The sequence below is a fragment of the Gymnodraco acuticeps genome, unplaced genomic scaffold (genome assembly GCF_902827175.1).
Source record: "Gymnodraco acuticeps unplaced genomic scaffold, fGymAcu1.1, whole genome shotgun sequence".
NCBI lineage: Eukaryota > Metazoa > Chordata > Actinopteri > Perciformes > Bathydraconidae > Gymnodraco > Gymnodraco acuticeps.
In genome coordinates this window covers 2,717,166-2,737,474 of record NW_022990484.1, presented here as the reverse complement: position 1 = coordinate 2,737,474, position 20,309 = coordinate 2,717,166, and the positions used below count along the sequence as shown (strand labels likewise).

General features: G+C 40.7%; 1 protein-coding gene and 1 pseudogene across 1 annotated transcript; one reads left to right on the top strand and one right to left on the bottom strand.

Annotated features, from left to right (window-relative positions):
- Positions 1–189: 189 nt before the first annotated feature.
- On the bottom strand, positions 190–12,276 carry LOC117552697 (annotated as a pseudogene).
- Positions 12,277–15,491: 3,215 nt separating this feature from the next.
- LOC117552761 lies at positions 15,492–18,984 on the top strand. Its single transcript, XM_034226374.1, has 13 exons — positions 15,492–15,511; positions 15,961–16,131; positions 16,204–16,300; positions 16,388–16,596; positions 16,828–17,184; positions 17,272–17,389; positions 17,471–17,676; positions 17,756–17,873; positions 17,953–18,125; positions 18,223–18,317; positions 18,403–18,521; positions 18,606–18,800; positions 18,881–18,984. The coding sequence occupies exons 2-13, from the start codon at positions 15,994–15,996 to the stop codon at positions 18,925–18,927; spliced, it is 1,872 nt and encodes a 623-aa protein (XP_034082265.1). The 5' UTR covers positions 15,492–15,511; positions 15,961–15,993; the 3' UTR covers positions 18,928–18,984.
- Positions 18,985–20,309: the final 1,325 nt, after the last annotated feature.

Genomic DNA, 20,309 nt, shown 5'->3' with positions numbered 1-20,309 from the left:
TCGTATCTTTGCCTTGAAAAATATTCGACACACACAAAATATCATGTTCTATTTAAAGATTGATAATTGTGTGTATTGGGTTATTGAGAAGAGAGTGCTGGAAAATGGGGCATTGGTTGGGTGTGCTTGTGGAATTATCGCAGGGGGTGATTATGTGGGATGGGGAACAATCAAAGATCTTCATTGTGGTCATTGACACAGGTCTTCTGGAACGTCTGGTAGTGTACACTGGAGTTTGAAACAGTGTAGTGGGCTCCATGGTGGGACTCAGTAGACCTAAAGACCAAACAGATCGTCAGTATATAATGTTGTTTATTCAGGTCAACCACTTACCTTCAGTAGAGTGCGCAAAATGAACAATGCGACCGAAACCGGCTTTGTCAGACTCAAACTTGCATACTGAGAAGAGAACAGTCCAGACGGAGGATATGTACACTGTATCGTCACCCTGCAAGACAAAAAAGGGATACATTATTTTGCCTTTTGACTACGAAAAACAGAAAAAAAGTCAAGAGTATGGGTTCATATACCTGTCAATAATGTTGCTGGGATTTTCTGGATTCTTTAGAGCTAGCAGCTTCTTGCTGAAGAAAATCTAATTTTCATAAGTCACATAGTCTTTGCCGAGCTGGAAAACAAAGCATAACATTTGAGCGAAGGCAGACCCACACTGCAGGGTCTAAATGTCATCTTGTGGAAATCATCTTGATCTTGACTGTGAATCCACAGCTGTTGAGAGAGAAAGAGAACAGAGCCCTGGTGCCGTCTGTCTCTTTGGGGCCACAGTATTTGTCTCTCAGGTTAGTTCTAGCAGCAACTCCTCCACTTGGGATGGCCAGAGACAAGTCGGCCACCACAGTCATCCTCCCATCAGTCAAACACACTGTAGAGAAAAGTGATTTAGTTCACGTTTCACACTTATTGAGACCCCATCAGAGCTAACAGAAACAAAACGGTCTTTTCTTACTAAGGAGTTCTGTAGAACAGAACGGACAAGTCTTGGCAGATGAGCTCTGGACTTCAGATGTTTCAGGATCCCGAATGGTGATCTAAAAAGTGCCAAAGAATCCCTTGAACGTAGCATCCTGTAAAAACATAAAATGCAGTCAAGTAATTTATCTCAACATGCATATTAAAGAGCATTTGCTTTCAATCCGTCTCATCGTACCTCATACTGGTAGCCTTGACTGAGAAGGGGCACTTCAAGCAGCAGACTGTTGCTATCGTTGCTCATGATGTAGCCGTGCTGGTCTGCCAGCTCTGATGTCAGCAGGTCTGAGTCGATAGTGATCTCCCACAGGTAGTCGAAAGGCCGGTGGTCCAGCTTGAAGCTGATGCCAGACTCCGTACAGACAGCATCAAGACTGGTGGCGCTGTTGAACACAGGACAAGTATAGAAGACAATGGTTGCTATATGCATGTTACAAACTCACTAGGGATGAGGAAGGTAACACACACCAGATGGTTTTGGTAATAATTATAAAAGGGTTTAATGGTTACTCTGCTAGTTAGAACGATATTGGCAGATTCGGATTTCACGGATCAATAACTCATGAACAAAACGTTATTTAGACACAAATTACGTCTCCTGTACCGTGGTAAGGTTGACAACTAACTACAATCACATGTTGATAAAAAAAAAAGCCAATATGCGCCGTCCTCCGAGCTGGACACATTAAATTGGTCTCTTTCAGCTGCCGGAGAAGAAACGAGTGCTGAGGGACCGTCTGCAAAGTGCAACTCCGAAAAAAGAAAATACAATAATATTCAATCACTTCACTATTATACAGTATATTTCTACCAAACTCACTACACACATCAGTAGTCTCCTGGTGGTCAGACTACAGCAGAGAGTTTGGAAGAATATGGTTTGGAATAATTTTGGGGAATATTTATAGTCTAAAATCTTCAATAAATATAGTATAATCTTCAATAACGTCACTATTATACAATATATTTCTACCAAACTCACGACACTAGTCTCCTGTTGGTCAGACTACAGCAGAGAATTTGGAAGAATGTGCTTTTGAATAATTTTGGTGAATATTTATAGTGTAAAATCTTCAATAAATATGGTATAATCTTCAATATCTTCACTATTATACAGTATATTTCTACCAAACTCACTACACACATCAATAGTCTCCTGGTGGTCAGACTACAGCAGACAATTTGGAAGAATATGGTTTGGAATAATTTTGGTGAATATGTATAGTGTTTCTGTGTTTTCAGTGTTTCTGTGGGGATAATATACGCACGTTTCAATACACATTTATCATACATCTTCCCTGTTATCCTCCCCTTGTTATAATGAAGACAACAGTGCATACACATGTATCAGACACGCTCCCCTTGCTATAATGAAGACAACAGTTTTTAAATGTAAAAAACACTTTTTTTATTGAAAACTTTTTTTTTTTCCTATTTACATTTTTTTTTCACACACAAAATCAATAGTTATACTGATTGTAACATCCCCAGGACCGTTTCCAGCTTAGAATTCCCCAGATTACTGGAAATATCATGGAGTTTTTTCACTTCAGTCAAAATATTCATGTGTATGCTGTTTTCGACACAAGATGCATTACATCTACAAACAGAGCATACAATGAGAGCACATGATACACTTTTGATGTTTGTTTCATTTCTGAGATAATGTTACAGAATGTTTCGGAAAATGAAGATTCCAGGACCACTTTAAAAGTTTAGTTTACAATCGTTTCCCAATGACCAGGAATAGTACTGCCAGAACGAACGATATCCAAAATGTCTTCTAGTTTACAAACTTCAGCCATTCTGTTTACACGGGGGTCACTACTCGTTCTGTTTTCAATCGTCCTCATCACCACACTTATTAAAAGGGTATTGACTACATTCTGATTAATATATACAGAGCGTTTTGCACAGTAGTTCCCCATTTTTATTTTACTTTAAAGAAAAAGTCAATGTATCGAAAAAGAAAAAATCCCTGGCTTCAATCAACCGCTGGTTATTAGTCTTCTTCTTCTCCATCCAACTCGGCATGGATCTTTTCAAGTCTCTCCTTGAGGCTCAAAAGAAACTCAATTCATTACAAATTAATGAATATTTTACCCAGTTCTAAAGTTTTGAACCCATTAAAGAAAACCCCATTCCTTACAAAGTACTTCATATATACCTTTGTTAAGTGTTGCGTACATCAAAGTGTATCTAAAAGTATCTTGGTAGCAGAAAATAACTAAAATATGTAAAGTTATCAGAAAAAACCCCCATTGTTTAACTGAACAAGTGTTTAAAAAAACGGCCATTAAAAGAAAACGAATTCCTTACAAAGTACTTCATATTCTACCAGTTGTTAAGTGTTGCATTGCATACATCAAAGTGTGTGTAAAAGTATCTTAGTAACACAAGAAAAGAGAAAAAAGCATTGATGTTAACAAAACTGGATTGATACACTGAAATAGTGTTAAAATCAAAAGTGCCTTTAAAGAAAATGTATTCAGACAAAAGTATTTTATATTTTATTTTTGCATACATAAAAAAGTGTATCTTACTGTTCCTTTGTGAGAGAATTACACAAAAATCTGCCGAGTGTCAGTAAAAAGTGTTAAAATCACATACTTGCCTTTTAGAGAAACAGTCTTTAAGAACAAATCTAATCAGACAATGTACTTCATGTTCTAGTTTTAAGGTTTTGCATACCTCAAAGTGTGTCTAAAAGTATCTTGGCAAGAGAAAAAAGCCAAAATCTGCCTAGGCCATTAAAAAGAAACCGAATGCCTTACGAAGTACTTCATATTCTCCCAGTTGTTAAGTGTTGCATAACTCAAGGTTTGTCTAAAAGTATCTTAGTAACACAAGAAAAGAGAAAAAAATCCCAAATCTGCCTAGTGTCAGTAAATAAGTGTTAAAATCACAAACTTGCCTTTTAGAGTCAGTCTTTAAGAAAATAAAAGTTTTACACAGTGACTGACATTCTGTATGGGGGTTTCACACCTGAGCGGCTGCAGGGGGCGTTGAAAAGGGGATGAGTACTGTATGTCTGGCTCTCGGAGGGATGGTGTGTTAAGAGTCACAGTCTTAAGGCCCTGACACACCAGGCCGATTTCGGCTGTTTTCGTAAGTCGGGAGACGAAGCGTGTCCTGTCGCCCAAACTCAATTTGGTGTGTCCCGAACCGTCGACCGTGACACGCCTTATTTGGACTGCCAGACCCGATGCATGGCCGATTCAACATGTTGAATCGGCCATGCATCGGGTCTGGCAGTCGGACCAAACAATCACTCTGATTGGCTGTTCAGCTAGCGAATCAGTGCATGAGAAGCGAAACGGAAGTGAGGGACGTAAACAAACGATTTAAGAAGGCACACACAGACTGATATTCATTTTCATCTCATCATGGCGATCTGGAATGACACAAACGAAGACCTGCTCATCACATTGATCCAGGAGAGGCCAGCTCTGTACGACATCACAGAGAAAAGGTACTCGAACCGAGTAGTGAAAACCGGACTCTGGCGAGAGATTGAAACGCAACTTGGTTTCTCGGGTAAGATTATCTTTTTCATCAATTGAGCTCTTTAGCAGATATTGTTGGCTTTTTATTGTTTGCCAGCGTACAGTGACGTTAACGTGAAATGTAATTTGTTATTTCAACCTTGTGTTTTGTTGTTATCTTGTTGCTAGCTGTTGCTAGCTGTGCAGTTTTGCACTGCATAATATGAATTGGACATGCTAACTAGCCACAATGCTTACATCGTTTATTTGTGTGCTTCAGAGAAAGAGCTGAGGAAGAAGTGGGATTCTCTGCGAACCCAGTACACCCGGTACAGGAGACTTGCCCCTTCGGGTAGTTGTGGAGCACCAAAGACGGGCAGACAGCAGTGGATAATAACCAGGCTGCAGTTTGCACACGCTATTTGTTGTTGTTTATATTACGCAGTCTGTTCTTATTCTCTGTCTTCCGTTTGTTGCCTATTTTTAATGACGAATACACACTACCGCCGCCTGCTGGTAAGGAGAGTTATTGCCACTCACGCACTGAAGTCTTTGCGGTGTGTTCCCGTGCGAGGTGCGACACATGGCCAAGACGCAGGAGAACACCGCGACGCAACAGCCGACGTCGGCGTCGGCGAGTCCTCTGGTGACTGCTTGGTGTGTCAGCCTCAGGGCCTTTAAAGAAAATCTGTTCAGAAAAAGTACTTAACTTTCTACCAGTTGTAAAGTTGTCATACATAAAACTCTATCCAGAAAGTAAGAGAAAGACAACGAGATAAAAAAAGCTAAATCTGCCTAGTGTCAGTAAAAAAGTGTTAAATCACAAACTTGCCTTTTAGAGTCACATTCTTAAATAACATCTATTTAGACATAGTATTTCATTTTTTCTAGTTTTAACTTTTTGCATACATAAACGTGTATCTTACAGTTCCTTTGTGAGAGAATCTTCCTTATAGTTAATAACGTAAGTTAAACAATAAAAAAAATACATGATCAAGGGGGCATTAAGATCTTTAAACTATTAATACCCTCTTCAAATAGACTTCCTTGTAGTTAATACAATAATTAAAACATTAGTTCACAAGCCATACAACTTAGGAGAACATCCAGTTCACAAGTCATACAATTTCAAAAAGAACATCCTTGATTAACAACAACTTCATAGGGGCTTTTAAAGTTGTGTGAAGTAATTAAACATTAAAAATACAAGATCTTTTTTGAAAGGTGACTTGATGAGTGGAAATGACTGGCTTTTTATTTAGTCTGCACGGATTTCTTTTTTCACCTAACTCCACCCCCACTATCTTCTGGCCTCATATGGTGTGACAGGAAGGGGTGGAGAAAGGGGGAGAGGCCGGGGCTGTGAGGGGACAGTCTCACGCACAACTTCAAAGAGACTGCCTTAATCAACACCTAGATTAACATCAGAGGCTTATAACACACCAGTGTGAAATCACACCTGCCTGTTATAACACCTCAACCCTCACATCAAAGGATTAGACAACAAAGGCGCTACACAGGGGGGCATTTCACACCTACGTGTGATGACACCTCACCCCTCACATCAAAGGATCTCACACCTAGGTGTGACATCCACCTCGAACAAAGGGAGGCGGGACTTAGCTCATAAGCATAATTGGGAGCGGGCCCACCTGTCACTTTTTATGCATACTAATGTGATGAAAGGGGCATCATTATTACTACTATTGTTGCATTAACTGGATGATGCGTTGTCACTGAAAACGGCGTGGCAGCAGGGGCGTAGTCAATGTCTTTCGAAATCGAAATCTGGTCCATATGATCTTCAGCCAATGACACTTGCTCCAAGTAAAGGTCAAAGAAGTAGACTTCGTAGAGGTCGCCAGACACAAAAAGTTATCAAGTTGAACTACAATCTTTAAAATTTGCCATGCAAGTTTTAAAGATTGCATTTCTAGATCAGAAATTGATAATATTGCAAGACAGCTTTATGAAAAAACAAAGTATGCTAGGTGCCCAAATGCTTCAATTGCTGCATTATAATTCAGATATTTTTGTAAACATGTTCAGTCAGTGCATAATTACCTTCCTGTATCCCCCTTCAGTGGTGTAGGGGATGCCGATCTGGACTGTGCCATTGTCCTTCTCAACAATGTAGCCCCTCTCTGCAACGGTTGGCTCCACAGGATCACTATTGATGCCAATGTTGAATTGAGTCTCATGTAGACCAGACATTATTGGGTGCAGCACCTCAGGAGTCCTCCACATCATGTAGCCGCTGTCATCATATGATCCCTTGTCTATGGACATCACACCAGAATTATAGTTTTGCTTGAAGTGGGGAAAAAACATAAAGCTAAATATTGTAACACTGACCCGTGGAGCAAGCAGCCACCAGGTCCACCATGAGGACAACCCAGTGTTGTCTGGAGAATAGAGTGACATGGGCCGCCTCTACTGGAACAATATTCACCTGGAGAAAGAGTCAGCTTGAACCCACCTTAGACTAAATGACCGAACAGACAAACATATTAGTGCAATACCTCAGTGCAGAATGAGTCAGGTTGTCCATAGGGAGCACGAAATACCAGCCTTCCTTCAGTCAAGTCAAACTCATAGCCCAGCTCATGAGCTTCAGCAAGGCTCATAGGAGTCGGCTCCTCATCCACCCTTTGGAACATCACCTGCCAATCTGAGGCGGCTGAGGCATAAGCCTGGAAAGATATGGACGGAAAACTTTAATCCATGCTCATCTCATTGCAGGTTTTCTCCTTTCAGCCCCTTGACCAATACCATCCATTCCCTGACATACCGTTTGGACAACAGCATCCCAGTCAGCCTTCATTGTCCCAATTGGACAGGCAACATCACTCCTCACAGATACCTTCAGAGACATCAGGGTTAGTAGGCATCCAAAACCAAAAGCCTTTAGTGAAATATTACAAATAAATTAAGAATACCTGCATGAAGTTTTCCTCACAGGTAACTTCTCTAGCAGACCATTGGAGAGACGGCAAACAAATCTTGTTTATAGGATAAGTGACATCCTTTCAATCATTTGAAACAATCAGGTTGAAGTTAAACACTTCATCATCCTGAAAGAACAAGCAGAACATGAGAGGATGTCACACCTAGTCTGGAGAAAAATTGACATAATAAAATATATTTGTAAATTGTACACACTTGGTTTCCAGTGTGACAGCTGAAGTAAGAGGCTCAATGCACTACAAGGCCGAGAAGAGGGAACAGACTGGCACTGTAGCCACACTGTGCTCGAGTACTAGTGATGAGATGCACGCCTGTTTCATCTGAAAGACAATCAAATGTAGTTAATCTGAACATTTAAACATGAAGTGGAAACAGGTCAATCTTAACAGACTAGAGCAATTGGCTTAAAATAGCCATCCTTAATTTAAACTAAATGCTGCACCTGACAGTTGTTCCTCCTTCCTTACAGACCATTATTCTATCAGACACTGGAGGAAAATTAACATAAAATATTATTGGTCCCATATGGCACATGGTTTCTCAAACAGTTGGTATGTGCAGAACTTAGCAACTGCCTCAAAATGATAGTCTTCCCCAACGAAGGAGAGATCAAGTGCTATCATGACAAAGCGATCACGACACTCGGTATGAAAAGCACAAGTACAGGTGTGAATATATCTGCCAATAGCTTGAGGCTTCTAAGCAAACATGTACATTCTTACCATTGGGAATATGGTCACATTTTTCAGTTGCCCACATGGACAGAAGCAAGATCACACTGGAAGGCAAAGCAGATATAGGCCTAAATTGGAAACGTATGATGCACTGATTAAAACTTACAACTTGTACATTTCCATGAAAGCACCTTACCTTAAACCAAACCCAAGAGCCATAGCCACTGATGTGTCTGCAGTGTCTAAAGCAGGGGTGGGGACCATTTGATACGGCCCTCGAGGTAATTTATAAATACACGCAAAAAAGAAAGAAATTACAGAAATCTAGACCGCAAAAGAATAAAACAAGCGAGTGCCTGTTTTTCCTTGCTAAAGTCAGGGTCATTGAACACAACACAAGCCTAACGTGTCATCACGTGGGCTGCTCCGGCACTTCAGATAAGGAGCTGTACACATGCCGCAGTTTTTGCGTGGCTGTGTCTTTAGTTGAAAGTCCAGTGGCGATCTGTTCATCTGTCATACAGTCAATAACTTTGTTGTTATTAGCATCTGGTTATCTAGCTATGCTAACGAATATGAGAAGCTTTTTCTCCAACCAGTGAGATAAAGGCACATCTTTATATGATCATTATTGTGAGGAAAACTTCTATTATCAATGCTGAGCCAATGCTCGTGAAAGGAATGGAAGCTGGATTCGCCTTAGTCCAACACTGACATTTATTGAGAGTATAATACGGCCGGAGAATTCACAAGGTATATTCACAACTTCTTTATGAGACACCAAGCAAACTCTGGAGACAAAGGAGACAGGAACACATCTATACATTAGAAGAGGAGGGGCCTATATTCCCGCCTTTCCTCTAATCAGGGTGACCTTGCAGGTCACCCTTGAAAAAGAGATCTTTTGATCTCAAGGGGCTTCACCTGGTTAAATAAAGGCTACAATCAAACAATCAATACCAGGCATCGGAACAAAGCACCTCTGTTTTGCAACTTCTCATGTGCCCAAACCCCTCCCCCACAGGAAAGGCAAAAGACCTCTTGACCTGTGTCTTCCTGAGAAGTTACACAGGAACATGCAAGAAAGACTGAGAATCTCTAAATACACAGATCGGATTAAAATATTCTCTTAGAATTATAGTTATAAAAAAATAACAGAATAAAGTAAACGGGTGTAAAATACTATATGACAGTAAAAAAGGTTGTTATCAATAAACAAGAATACAATTTCAAAGGGGAGTGATTTGTAAAATATCCATAAAGAAAAAGAAAATATGCTTCCAGTTCTGTTTCATATGGATGTTGAGAGATGGATCCATAGATCTCTTCATGTTGCTCTCAAAGTGCACCAGATTGATGCTTTTAACTTCAACATTTAAAAAAAAATCTTCCTGGGGGAGCATGCCCATGGACCCCGCTAGAGGAGGTTAGGTCCCCCCCCCCCTTAAATCATGTTCACATGGTTAGGACACTAAATACAGTGGCGGCTGGCCCAGAGGGGCGCTAGGGGCGCCGCCCCCCCTCTTCCCACATGTTTGATTGTCATTCAAAATGTATATTTAAAAATATTTTTATTTTTATTTTCTATTTTTAATGAACAAGGTAAATATTATATAGTTGGTATCAGTAAAATCTATAGTATACAATAAAATCTCGTTTAAAATTGTTTTACGATGTCTAAAGTTACTGATAAGTCACATGTTTCCTGGCTGGCCGCAGCGTGTATGGGCCGCCCCTGGCCAACTTGGGGCCCCAAGCGACATTGTGAGATGAGCCCCCCCCCCAACCGACAGGAGTGAAAAAAAAAGTTTTTGGAAACAAAGTAGGCTACTTTGTAAATATATAATTCCTGTTTATTATTATCAACACTTTTTTATGCAGTGAGGTAAATGGTTGTGCATGTATGTCGTTCAGTATGCGTTTACAGGTGAATACGTCTGCATTTCCTGCCAAATACTAGCCTCAAAAAGATTAAAATATAATTAATGCAAATAAACAACTTCTACTAATAATAATAATCATATTCAATTCAATAATATAAATACTATATTATTTTATTATAATATAGTTGTATAGTCAAGACAAAACATGCTTATGACATGCTCAAAAACTGATATTTCTTAAATCTGTATTCAAATGTAGTTCCCTCTGTCAGCAATGTATCAACAACTACACACACCTTTCTATCAGTATTTCTCTGTGTTGTGGTTGACATGATGGTGACTGCTAGGAGTTAAGGGGAGAGGCTGAGCGTCACCATGAAATGTGCAAATTGACATAAAAATGAATAAAAGGGGAAAAAATGCTCCATGTTTTTTAGGCTGTAAACTTTAACTGTTATGTAAGCCAACTAGACAGACAGTGTATCACTCTTCCTCCTGTACATTAGCAGATAAAAGGCATAACATACTTGAATGAATGTTAAATAAAGAATGCTGGAAATAACTGCATCTCCATTAGCCTATATGCTATGCAGAGACTGCCTTCTTCATGTCGTGAATTGCAGCTGATGTTTTAATATGGCAATTGGCAATTTGACTTATACAACATTCGCAAGTTGTACATTTGACTCATACAATAACCCACCTTCGAGTGATGCTCTAGTTTCTTTAAGTTTTGGTTTTTTTCCCTCTAGCTTGTGCCGGACTGAAACTGTCTTTTCACCGACATCTCTTCACCTGCACTAGTGGCCGTATCAAAGCCGTGATTGGTCAGATGTCGATTCATTGCAACGGTGTCGGGTTACAGACGTGCTCCCCTTGTCACCTCTCACTCTCGCGTGTCAGCCGGGGGTGCGCGGAGAACTGAGCGGAGAACTGCGCACAGCAGCTGAGGCCCTCTGGGCGGGGCCCCCTGCACAAGGCGGGGCCCCATGCAGCCTGCGTGATTGGCCTGTAGGGAGGGGCGGCCCTGCGTGTATCATTACCCTCTCTCGTCCGGGCGGTAGAAAGGAGCCCTCAGCCAGAACAGCAGCAGCCAACAAGCTGACTGTTGCTATCTGTAAACTATGCTGCCGAAACATAATTTCAGCCAATCAGCATCGTCAAATCTGATGCTCAAAGGGCGCCCTGTCAGCGCCCTGGCCTGTGTGTCTGTGAGTTGTTTGGACTCGTATCCAAGGTGACGCTACAGTAGTTGTCGAGGATGGCTGCGTCTGCAGGTGGAGACTCCGGTGCTAGTGGATCGCCGGAGCTGTAGATTAACATTTACATGCTTATTGTAGTTGTAAGGGCAACGCTTGTGGCACCATGGAGAATATGTGGGCTGGACCTGTATTTTACAGGAAAGGAGTGAGCAGAGGGTCGAGTTGTCGATTCTTGTTCAGTTTTCATCTTCCTCACCCTCTCAAACTTTGAGTTGCGCGCGCTGCTAAAGAGACGCGCTACCATGGAAACCAAACAATGGTGTAGCTGTATTAAAGTCCAAGTGGAAACCGTCGTGAGCAAATCTGATTTTGTCAGAAAGAAGTCATAATTTAAGGGATCATTTCTCAAAAATTTCTTCCGGGGGACGATCCCCCCGGACTGCCCTAGTATGGTTTGGTCCCTATTTCCATAGCCCCACCAAAAATATTTTCCACCAGCCGCCACTGACTAAATACATCACATTACATTACATGTCATTTGTTAGACGCTTTTATCCAAAGCGACTTACATACATTCAGTACTGTGGACAATCCCCACAGGAGCAATTTGGGCTGAAGTGTCTTGCCCATGGACACAACGAGATGCTGACTGCAGTGGGACTCAAACTTACCCTGATTCGAAGTCCTTTGCATTGAATTTGCACACATCTTGTGTCCATATCTTTCTGTTTTGGTGGTCATGCCACAACCGTGCACGTGCATGCATGCGTGAGTCATGGTAAATTATCTGGATTAAAAGGTTGCTTTTTCTTTGCACAGCATGAAAGAAAGGCCAAATGAATGGGCTGTGATTTTAGTTTTTTTTAAGCAGAGGTCAATAATTTGTACGGCCCTCGGAGGATGTTGAAACAATTTAAATGGCCCTTGAGAGGAAAAAGGTTCCCCACCCCTGGTCTAAAGCTAGCTTAGCTGCTAGCAAACTACACCTGCTAACCAATACAAGCTAAAGTGAAGCACTTGCTTGGTGTATATCCTGGCCAAAAGGCCATTTCTCCTTCTCCTTCTCCTTCTCCATGGCGAATCGCTTCCACTTGGAGCATATATCGCCACCTACTGTTGATTTATTTAATGTTCATATTAAATCCTTGTCCTCAGACCAGTGTTTTTGAGGAACTTGAAGATCAGCTTGTTTACTTCATTTCTTGATTTACTTCCGTATATTGCCTTGAAATCCATGTCCTTAATGTTAAATTGTTCCAGTGCAGTTTTCAGCATGAGTCTTTGCCTTGTATATTCCGGGCAGCTAAAAAATACATGATGTATTGTCTCTGGTTGTTGGCAACCATCACAATTGCCATTTGGATGTTTTACAATCAGATGCATTGTTGAATTTAATCCAGATCTTGACCCAATTTTATCCTGCTGTTAATGCTCTGTTCTCTTCTACTACTCCCCCAAGTGCTTTCCGTTCCTACTTCCCTTTGTATCTGGTATAAATGTCTTCCTAGTGTTACTGTCCCATAACTTTTGCCATTGTTGCTTGATAACAACTTTTGTAACAGATTTGACTTCTGCTCAATAATATCAATCTGGTTTGCTTTCAAACCACATTTTGCCAGTTGATCCACTACTTCATTCCCTCCAATACCCACATGTGCTGGAACCCACACAAATTGAACAACAATTCCCAAATGAACTAACCTAAACATGATGTGTACAATTTCATGTAAAATATCCTGACGACATTCTGAAGAGAAGTTGTTTATACTCTCCAGAGCTGTGCTAGAGTCAGAGCAAATGACCACTCGCATTGGCTGTATTTCCTCTACCCACTGAAGTGCTAGACTAGAGAGATAGCCATCATCTCTACTGTGTATACTGCGATGTGATCACTAGTGATGTTACGTATTGCGCCGAGGCTTCGGAGCGTGTGTCGAGTAATCCCCGAAGCTTTTTGTGAAGCATGTATCGAGGCTTGTATCGTTTTGTGCCAGTGACGTCATCGATGACAAACGAAGCCTCGCTGCCTGTCGATACCACGTGACTGCTTCTCGAAGCGATTCAGATCGGTTGAACCGTTGAACCACAACGCTCATAATACCCATGGATGTATAATAACAACCATATTACCCCTCCTGTACCCGGCGGGCCCGGGGACACGATGGAATTAAGAGAGCTCAGACCCTCACTTATATAGAGGTCGGAAGTCGGAACATGTCACAAGTATAAATAGATACAAGCATAAATAAATGTAGGAATAAAAACATGAATAAATAAATGAATAAATACAGGAATAAATATGTTGCAGTGTTTTCAGTGAGCTTTAGTGTGTGTGCTGTGGCTCAGCTGGAAAGCAGTTGACTCATGACCGCAGGGTCCCTGGTTCAACGACTGAACAATACGTATTTTTTGTTGTTTATAAAAGCTACAGCTAAATTCGATAATTAATAAATGTATTCTTTGATATGGTTTAGCCTTTCTCAGGCTACAACATGGTTAAGTTTATGAATATTATTAAGGAATACAAATCCCTCTTTGCAATGTTTACCAGCCTCCTTAGGTTTTTCAATCACAATCATTCAACTAGAATAAATACAATATTGTTAACATGAAAATATGATTTTATGTTTATTGTTTAGAGTTATTCTAAGGCTTTACTCAATGGGAACTCGGTATGAGATAGAGCACACTGTTGAGATGTCCAATCTGCCTGTTTTACACACTTTGACCAACAGGGGGGTTGTGTTCAAATGAAGCCCATGATGAAGCCTCATGAGGTGAACCCTTTTGCGAACCAATTGGCTGGAAAGCTTCAAAGCTTCATAAGGCTTCATCTCACCATCACTAGTGATCACTCGTTCGCTTTCCCACTTTTACCTTTAATTCAGGAACATAAAATGCACAACCAGTTTGACAATTTTCTGGATTTTTGGATAATACCTTCTGCTGACAGACAAGCTTTTATAAGTGAGTTTTTTTAAAGACCAATCAGAGGCCCTCGAGTGTCACAGCCAAAGGTGTAGCTCATTAGCAACAATCATGTCTCAACAGGTTGCAGCTGATGAGGTTAGTGTTGCCCTTCAACCTCATGGGTGAACAAAGAATATAAAAGCTGTTGTTGGAGGCAGTAGAAGAAAGGGCTAGTTTGGCCAGGATATAACAAGCAAGTGTTACACTTAAGCTTGTTTTGGTTAGCAAGTGTAGTTTGCTAGCAGCTAAGCTAGCTTTAGACACTGCAGACACATCAGTGGCTATGGCGTTTGGGTTTTGCATTGGGTAAGTTGTTTTTATGGTCAAATATAGGCCTGGACCACTCATTTTGTCGTTTTTTTTTATATATTCAGAGACATTCTGCTCTTGTTTCAGTGTCGCTTTACTTCTGTCTCTGTGGTCAAGAGCAGAGACTGTTGGCATTCCAGATGGTAAGTAAAATAGCAACTCATTGACATGCATTTAATATTGTTCATATGTTGACCTAAACTTGTTTGTGCACATAGGAGTGCTTCGTATGGAGTGTCATGATCGTTACTTCATGATAGCTGTCGATCTCACTTTCACTGGGGACGAACCTCACTTTGAGGCAGTTGGTAAGTTCTGGAAAACTTTATCATGCTAGGCCAACACAGAATATTTAGGAACTTCTTCCACATGAGCAGTGCCTGTTCATCAAGCGTCTTGAATTGATTGAACCATCATTTTACCTTTAGGAAAAACATGACCTTAATAGTTTATTATTCACTGTTTGTTTACCAGTATACCTGTACTTTCAGGATGTTGGGAGTTAATATTGAGATCATTTTTATTTTTATTCCAGATGAGACCGGTGCGTACGCCATCACTCAGCAGTATGCGGCACAGTGTGGCTACAGTATCAATGTTCACCCTCTACCAGGCCATGTGGAGCTCCGGGCCTCTTACTTCAGCTGTCAAACTCAGAATAAAGTGTGTACAAATTGCATTGAAAATGTATTTTACTGTGCAGGCTAGGCATCCTGTAATTTTCTGCTTGATTTTTAGGATGATGAAATGTTCACATTCAACTTTAACCTAAATGGTGGACACAAGAAGGAAAGGAGGTGACTTATCCCTTGCAAGACAATACCTGTTCTCCATCTCTCCCCTGGTCTCCCAGAGAGGTTACCTGTGAGACCAACTACATGGAGGTAAGCCGGGTTTAACATCTGAGGTTGTATATCTTATGGCGTATTTCAGATTGGTGACTAATCATGACTTCTTTCCAGGGTGTCTGTGAGGAGTGAAGTCACCTGTCCCTCTGGAACAAAGAGGATGACTGGAATTCTCTCAAACCTGTAAGTTTAATTTCTTTCTGTGGAGAATTCCTTTTTTTTTTCTCTCTCCGTTTTAAAAGGCTTAAGGGTCACCTATTATGCTCAATCAATTTTGTCATGTCTTTTAGACATAAACATGTGTCCCCTGTGTAAATAGATACTGAAAGTTTTAGGGAATAATATTTGCTCACTTTTGTCCTGATCCATTTTATAAATACTATGAATAAACACTCATGTCAAAATGATTTATTAGCTTGTGTAACCACCATTAGCCAATCACCCCCCCCCCCCCCCCCCCCCCCCCCCCTTTATCACCTGAATCTCCTCCTAGGGCACCACTGTGTTCTTTTTAACCAAATATTTCTGAGGGGCGTGGCTCCTTATTTTCATCTAAAGTAACAGACACAGAGATCTATAATATATTGATGTAAAACGGTATAATAGGGGACCTTTTTAAAATCTCTATCCAGGCTCATAGGTCCACCACTTCAGACTGGCAGGTGATGTTTCAGACAGATGACGAGCAGTTGCCGCCAATAAACATCTCAGACGCTCGTAAGCAGGGATATGCGTTTCTCTTCACTGAAGGAAGGCTGGTATTTCGTGCTCCGTATGGACAACCTGAGTCATTCAGCACTGAGGTAAGCCATTGGTTAATAATGCCTATTTTGTAAATCTGAGCATAAGAGTTTCTAATGTAGCGCTCTCTCCAGGTCAATGGTGTTCCAGTAGAAGCAGTACATGCAACTATATTCTCCAGACAAAGCTGGGTTGTCCTCATGGTTGACCTTGTGGCTGCTTGCTCCATGGGTCAGTATTTTAACACATTCTTCTATTTTTGGATTATTTTCCACTTGCTGGAAAAGTAAAGCTATAAATCTGATGTACTCTTAACAGATGAAGGCTTGTATCATGAAAGCGGCTACATGATGTGGGAGACTCCTGAGATGCTGTACCCAAATATAGATGGCCAACAAATCAACGTTGGTCTCAAGGGTGAACTTGTTGCCCAGCCAGTTGCAGAGGAGAGGGGCTACATTGTGGGGAAGCAGAACAACACAATCCAGATCTGCATTCCCGAAAATGCTGAAGGACGATACAGGAAGGTCAGAAATCAAAAACCTAAGAGCATAGATACACACTGGGGTTTGTAGGCTAAATTAAAGTAAGCAGATACATTCATGGTCTCTAAATAAAACTCAGTGCTCAAAGGTTCAAGATCATCTTTTAATGTTAGATATTACAGATACTCAAAAGAGAAAACATTTAACTCTTACTAACTGGATCCGAACAACATTACTTTACTTTTCTTAACAAATGATATGTATTTTCTTCAGAGTGCTGTGGAGGACGATCTCTACGAGTTTTATGTCTATCATCTCTACTTGGAACAAATCCTGGTGGATGAGGATCGTGTAGAAACCAGGATCCGCTCCCTCAGGACTTTGGCCACTCCCCTGCTGCCAAGCCCCATCTTCGCTGAAAACCAAACTGTTCTTGAAGAAAACATGTTCACGGTGTACCTCGGAGACGTCCCTGAAGACGTACAGTTGGCTGCTGTTCATTTGAATGGACAAGAATTTACAGTGCCCTTAAGCGTAAGCAGTTTCATTATCACAAAAGTTGTTCATCCCAACAACACTCATGGCTACAAACTGAAGGTGCCTTTTGAAGACCCTGTCGTCCTGCAACAGGTAAGGTGTTTTTTTTTTAAGGGATGACTCCAAAGTTTTGCAGCTTGACATGAGCTCAGTCATAATGAATTGTATTATGTCTCCTAGTTCTCTAAAACAGATGCTCTTCATTATATACTCAACATCAACTACACACTGACAGTTTTGCCTGAAAAGGACCTTTATTACCACATGGAATCTGTTGTAGCATTGGTCACAGATGTCTGTAAGTCCATACCGTTAAGTGTTTTTTTTAATCCTCTTTTTGTAATGGCGGCTAGCAGATTAACCAATTTTCTTGTAACAGCTCCTCCGCAATTTGATGCTGTCTGCACGGAGTCTGGCATCAGCTTCAAGCTGGACCACCGGCCTTTTGACTACCTGTGGGAGATCACTATCGACTCAGACCTGCTGACATCAGAGCTGGCAGACCAGCACGGCTACACCATGATCAACGATAGCAACAGTCTGCTGCTCGAGGTGCCGCTCTTCTCTCACGGCTACGAGTACAAGGTGAGATGAGACTGAGTGGCAGCAAATGCTCTTTATTTGACCGCTGTATTGATCAATGACTAAACTGCATATGTTATAGAACGTATCCTTGAAGGGATTCTTTGGCACTTTTGAAATCATCATGCGGGATCTTGAAACATCAGAGGTCCAGGGATCGACTATCAAGACTTGTCCGTTCTCTACTACAGAACTCATTAGTAAGAACATGCGTCTTTTTTATTTTAAGATCTGTAAGATTTAGCTGAATTGAGGATAACTCGATGGTCTTCTCTACAGTGTGTTCGACTGATGGGAGGATAACTGTGGTGGCTGACTTGGCTCTGGCCATCCCAAATGGAGGCAATCCTGCTAGAACCAACCTGAGAGACAAATACTGTGGCCCCAAAGAGACAGACGGCAGCAGGGCTCTGTTCTCTTTCTCTCTCACCAGCTGTGGATCCACAGTCAAGGTACCGCTGCTATATCGTTCTCTTTGACACTGGCAACAAAAAGAACATCTGAATGTCATAAACTAAATGTTTCACCGTTTGCATCTTTTGCCTACAGCTCAACAGTGAAAATGTGACCTATGAAAATGAGATTTTCTATAGCAAGAAGTTCCTCAGACCTAGCAAGGTTGTTTCCGATAATGCTAAGGAAAGGTAAGTATCCCTTTTTAGTCTGTTGATTTGTTTTAAAGGCAGAAATTGCCATCTGATGTGTGGGTGAATGTGCCTTTTCTTGCAGGGTGACAATGCAGTGTACCTATCCTCTCTCTGGTCTCCTTCGACTCTTCTCAGTGCACAGATTTGAGTCCGATGCAGCTGGAATCGGCAGCCTCCTCCATACCACACATCCTGCAGCAGGTAAAGTAGTTTGTTCACTTTCTCAAGGTGACCAGGTATTACTCCCCATATTCGATTTTAAGCATTTCTCTTTTTGAATGCCAGATCTGCAGAGTCCCACAATCCAGCCCACTTCAGCTCTTACAACTACACTTGCTACAACCACACTTGCTGCCACAAGACGAGCTACAGGATCATACAAGCCTGCCCTCCACCCTCCTTCTCGCTATGTCAAAGTGACTAGGTTTCGATATCCGGCCAACGCTAGGTTTCGATATCTGGCCAACGCTATGAATAAAGGTGAGAGCTTTAACCCATACATATACAAATCTCCCATTTTAAGTGTAGTAACTCACAATTGTAATGTTTTCTGTTCACAGGAGTTCGACAATCCTTGCAGACAAAGCTTAATGCTGCCCATATTTGAAGGAAGTATAATTTTTAAATTGGTCATTTTGGAATTTAATAAAGCTGTTTTCTTAAAGATGCTGTCTTTGTCGCATATCTGTCAACACCTCCTAAACAGATTATTTTTGAAAGATGATAAGTACGCCTTATTTCGACAAAACACTGTCATTTTGTTTTGCAAAATTTGACATACTATACTTGATAGTGTTTCTCATATTTTCGTCATGTCGTTTTTTTTTTACACGTATATTGTCGTTTCCGGCCTTATTTCGACATATAATAAGCCTTATTTCGATGTTCGTATGTTTTCATTTGTTCCATAGTATACTATACTACGCCTTATTTCGAAATTGTTATGACATACCTTGTCGTTTTTCTACTATTTTCAACATGCTATGAATTTTTTGTTGCATATTTTTACATTGTATAGTATGTCAAACGGGTAGAAAATGACATTTCAGTATATGTCTTTTGTTCATCAGGTGAACTGTAAGTATTAAGCTAAAACTGAACATTTCATTTTTGCTTCAGATTTAATTATTGGAATTTTATTTTAATTGCTTAGCAGAGGATACATTTTACTCATTTCTAAATCAACCCTTGCGTTAAAAGTGTGTAGGATTATCTGGATTGTATTTATTGAATACCAAGTCACTCCGATTTTAGCAGCTCTACACGGGCTCCCAGTAAAGTCCAGAATCAAACCTTTTCGTCTAACCTACAAAACACTAAATGGAAAGATACCTTAAAGATCTTTAAATCCCCTCTTGTCCCTCTAGCCTAGGGCATTACGCTCCAAGATGGCAGGTCTTTAGTAATTCCCAGAGTCCGGAAAACCAGATCTGGAGTCAGAGCTTTCAAAACCCAATGAGACAAATGTGTTTTGTGATATTGGGCTATATAAATAATTTTGATTTGATTGCTGCATTATTAAAATGTATTGTGCTTGAAGGAAGTCCAATATAAGAGTAGCGGGGGTACAATAACAAGTCCTCCAACTCATACGACCAAATGGGTCGATTGTTTAAGCCCTTATTACGACCAAATATGTCGTTTGTTCAAGCGCTTAATACGACCTATAATTACGTTTTAAAGTTTTTGGCCTCTAGTGCTCCCGTTGAATGCAAACGTTACAGATGGTCGTTTATTCACAAATAACCCTCTCTGTAAAATCCTAAATTCTAGGATAGTTTGGCCATTAAAACGCTTTATGATTAAATTTCTAGCGAGAAGTATATATTGTACTTTTAGAATCCACGTCCAGTCGTTATGTAGGATCTATAGTTTGATAGATATTACGAAGATGATTTGAGGTTTCATCAGGAGAACGTGTATATGCGGCAAGCTTCCATGTAAAGTTACGGGTTGAAATCAGTATTTCCGGTCTCGACGTTTTCATAA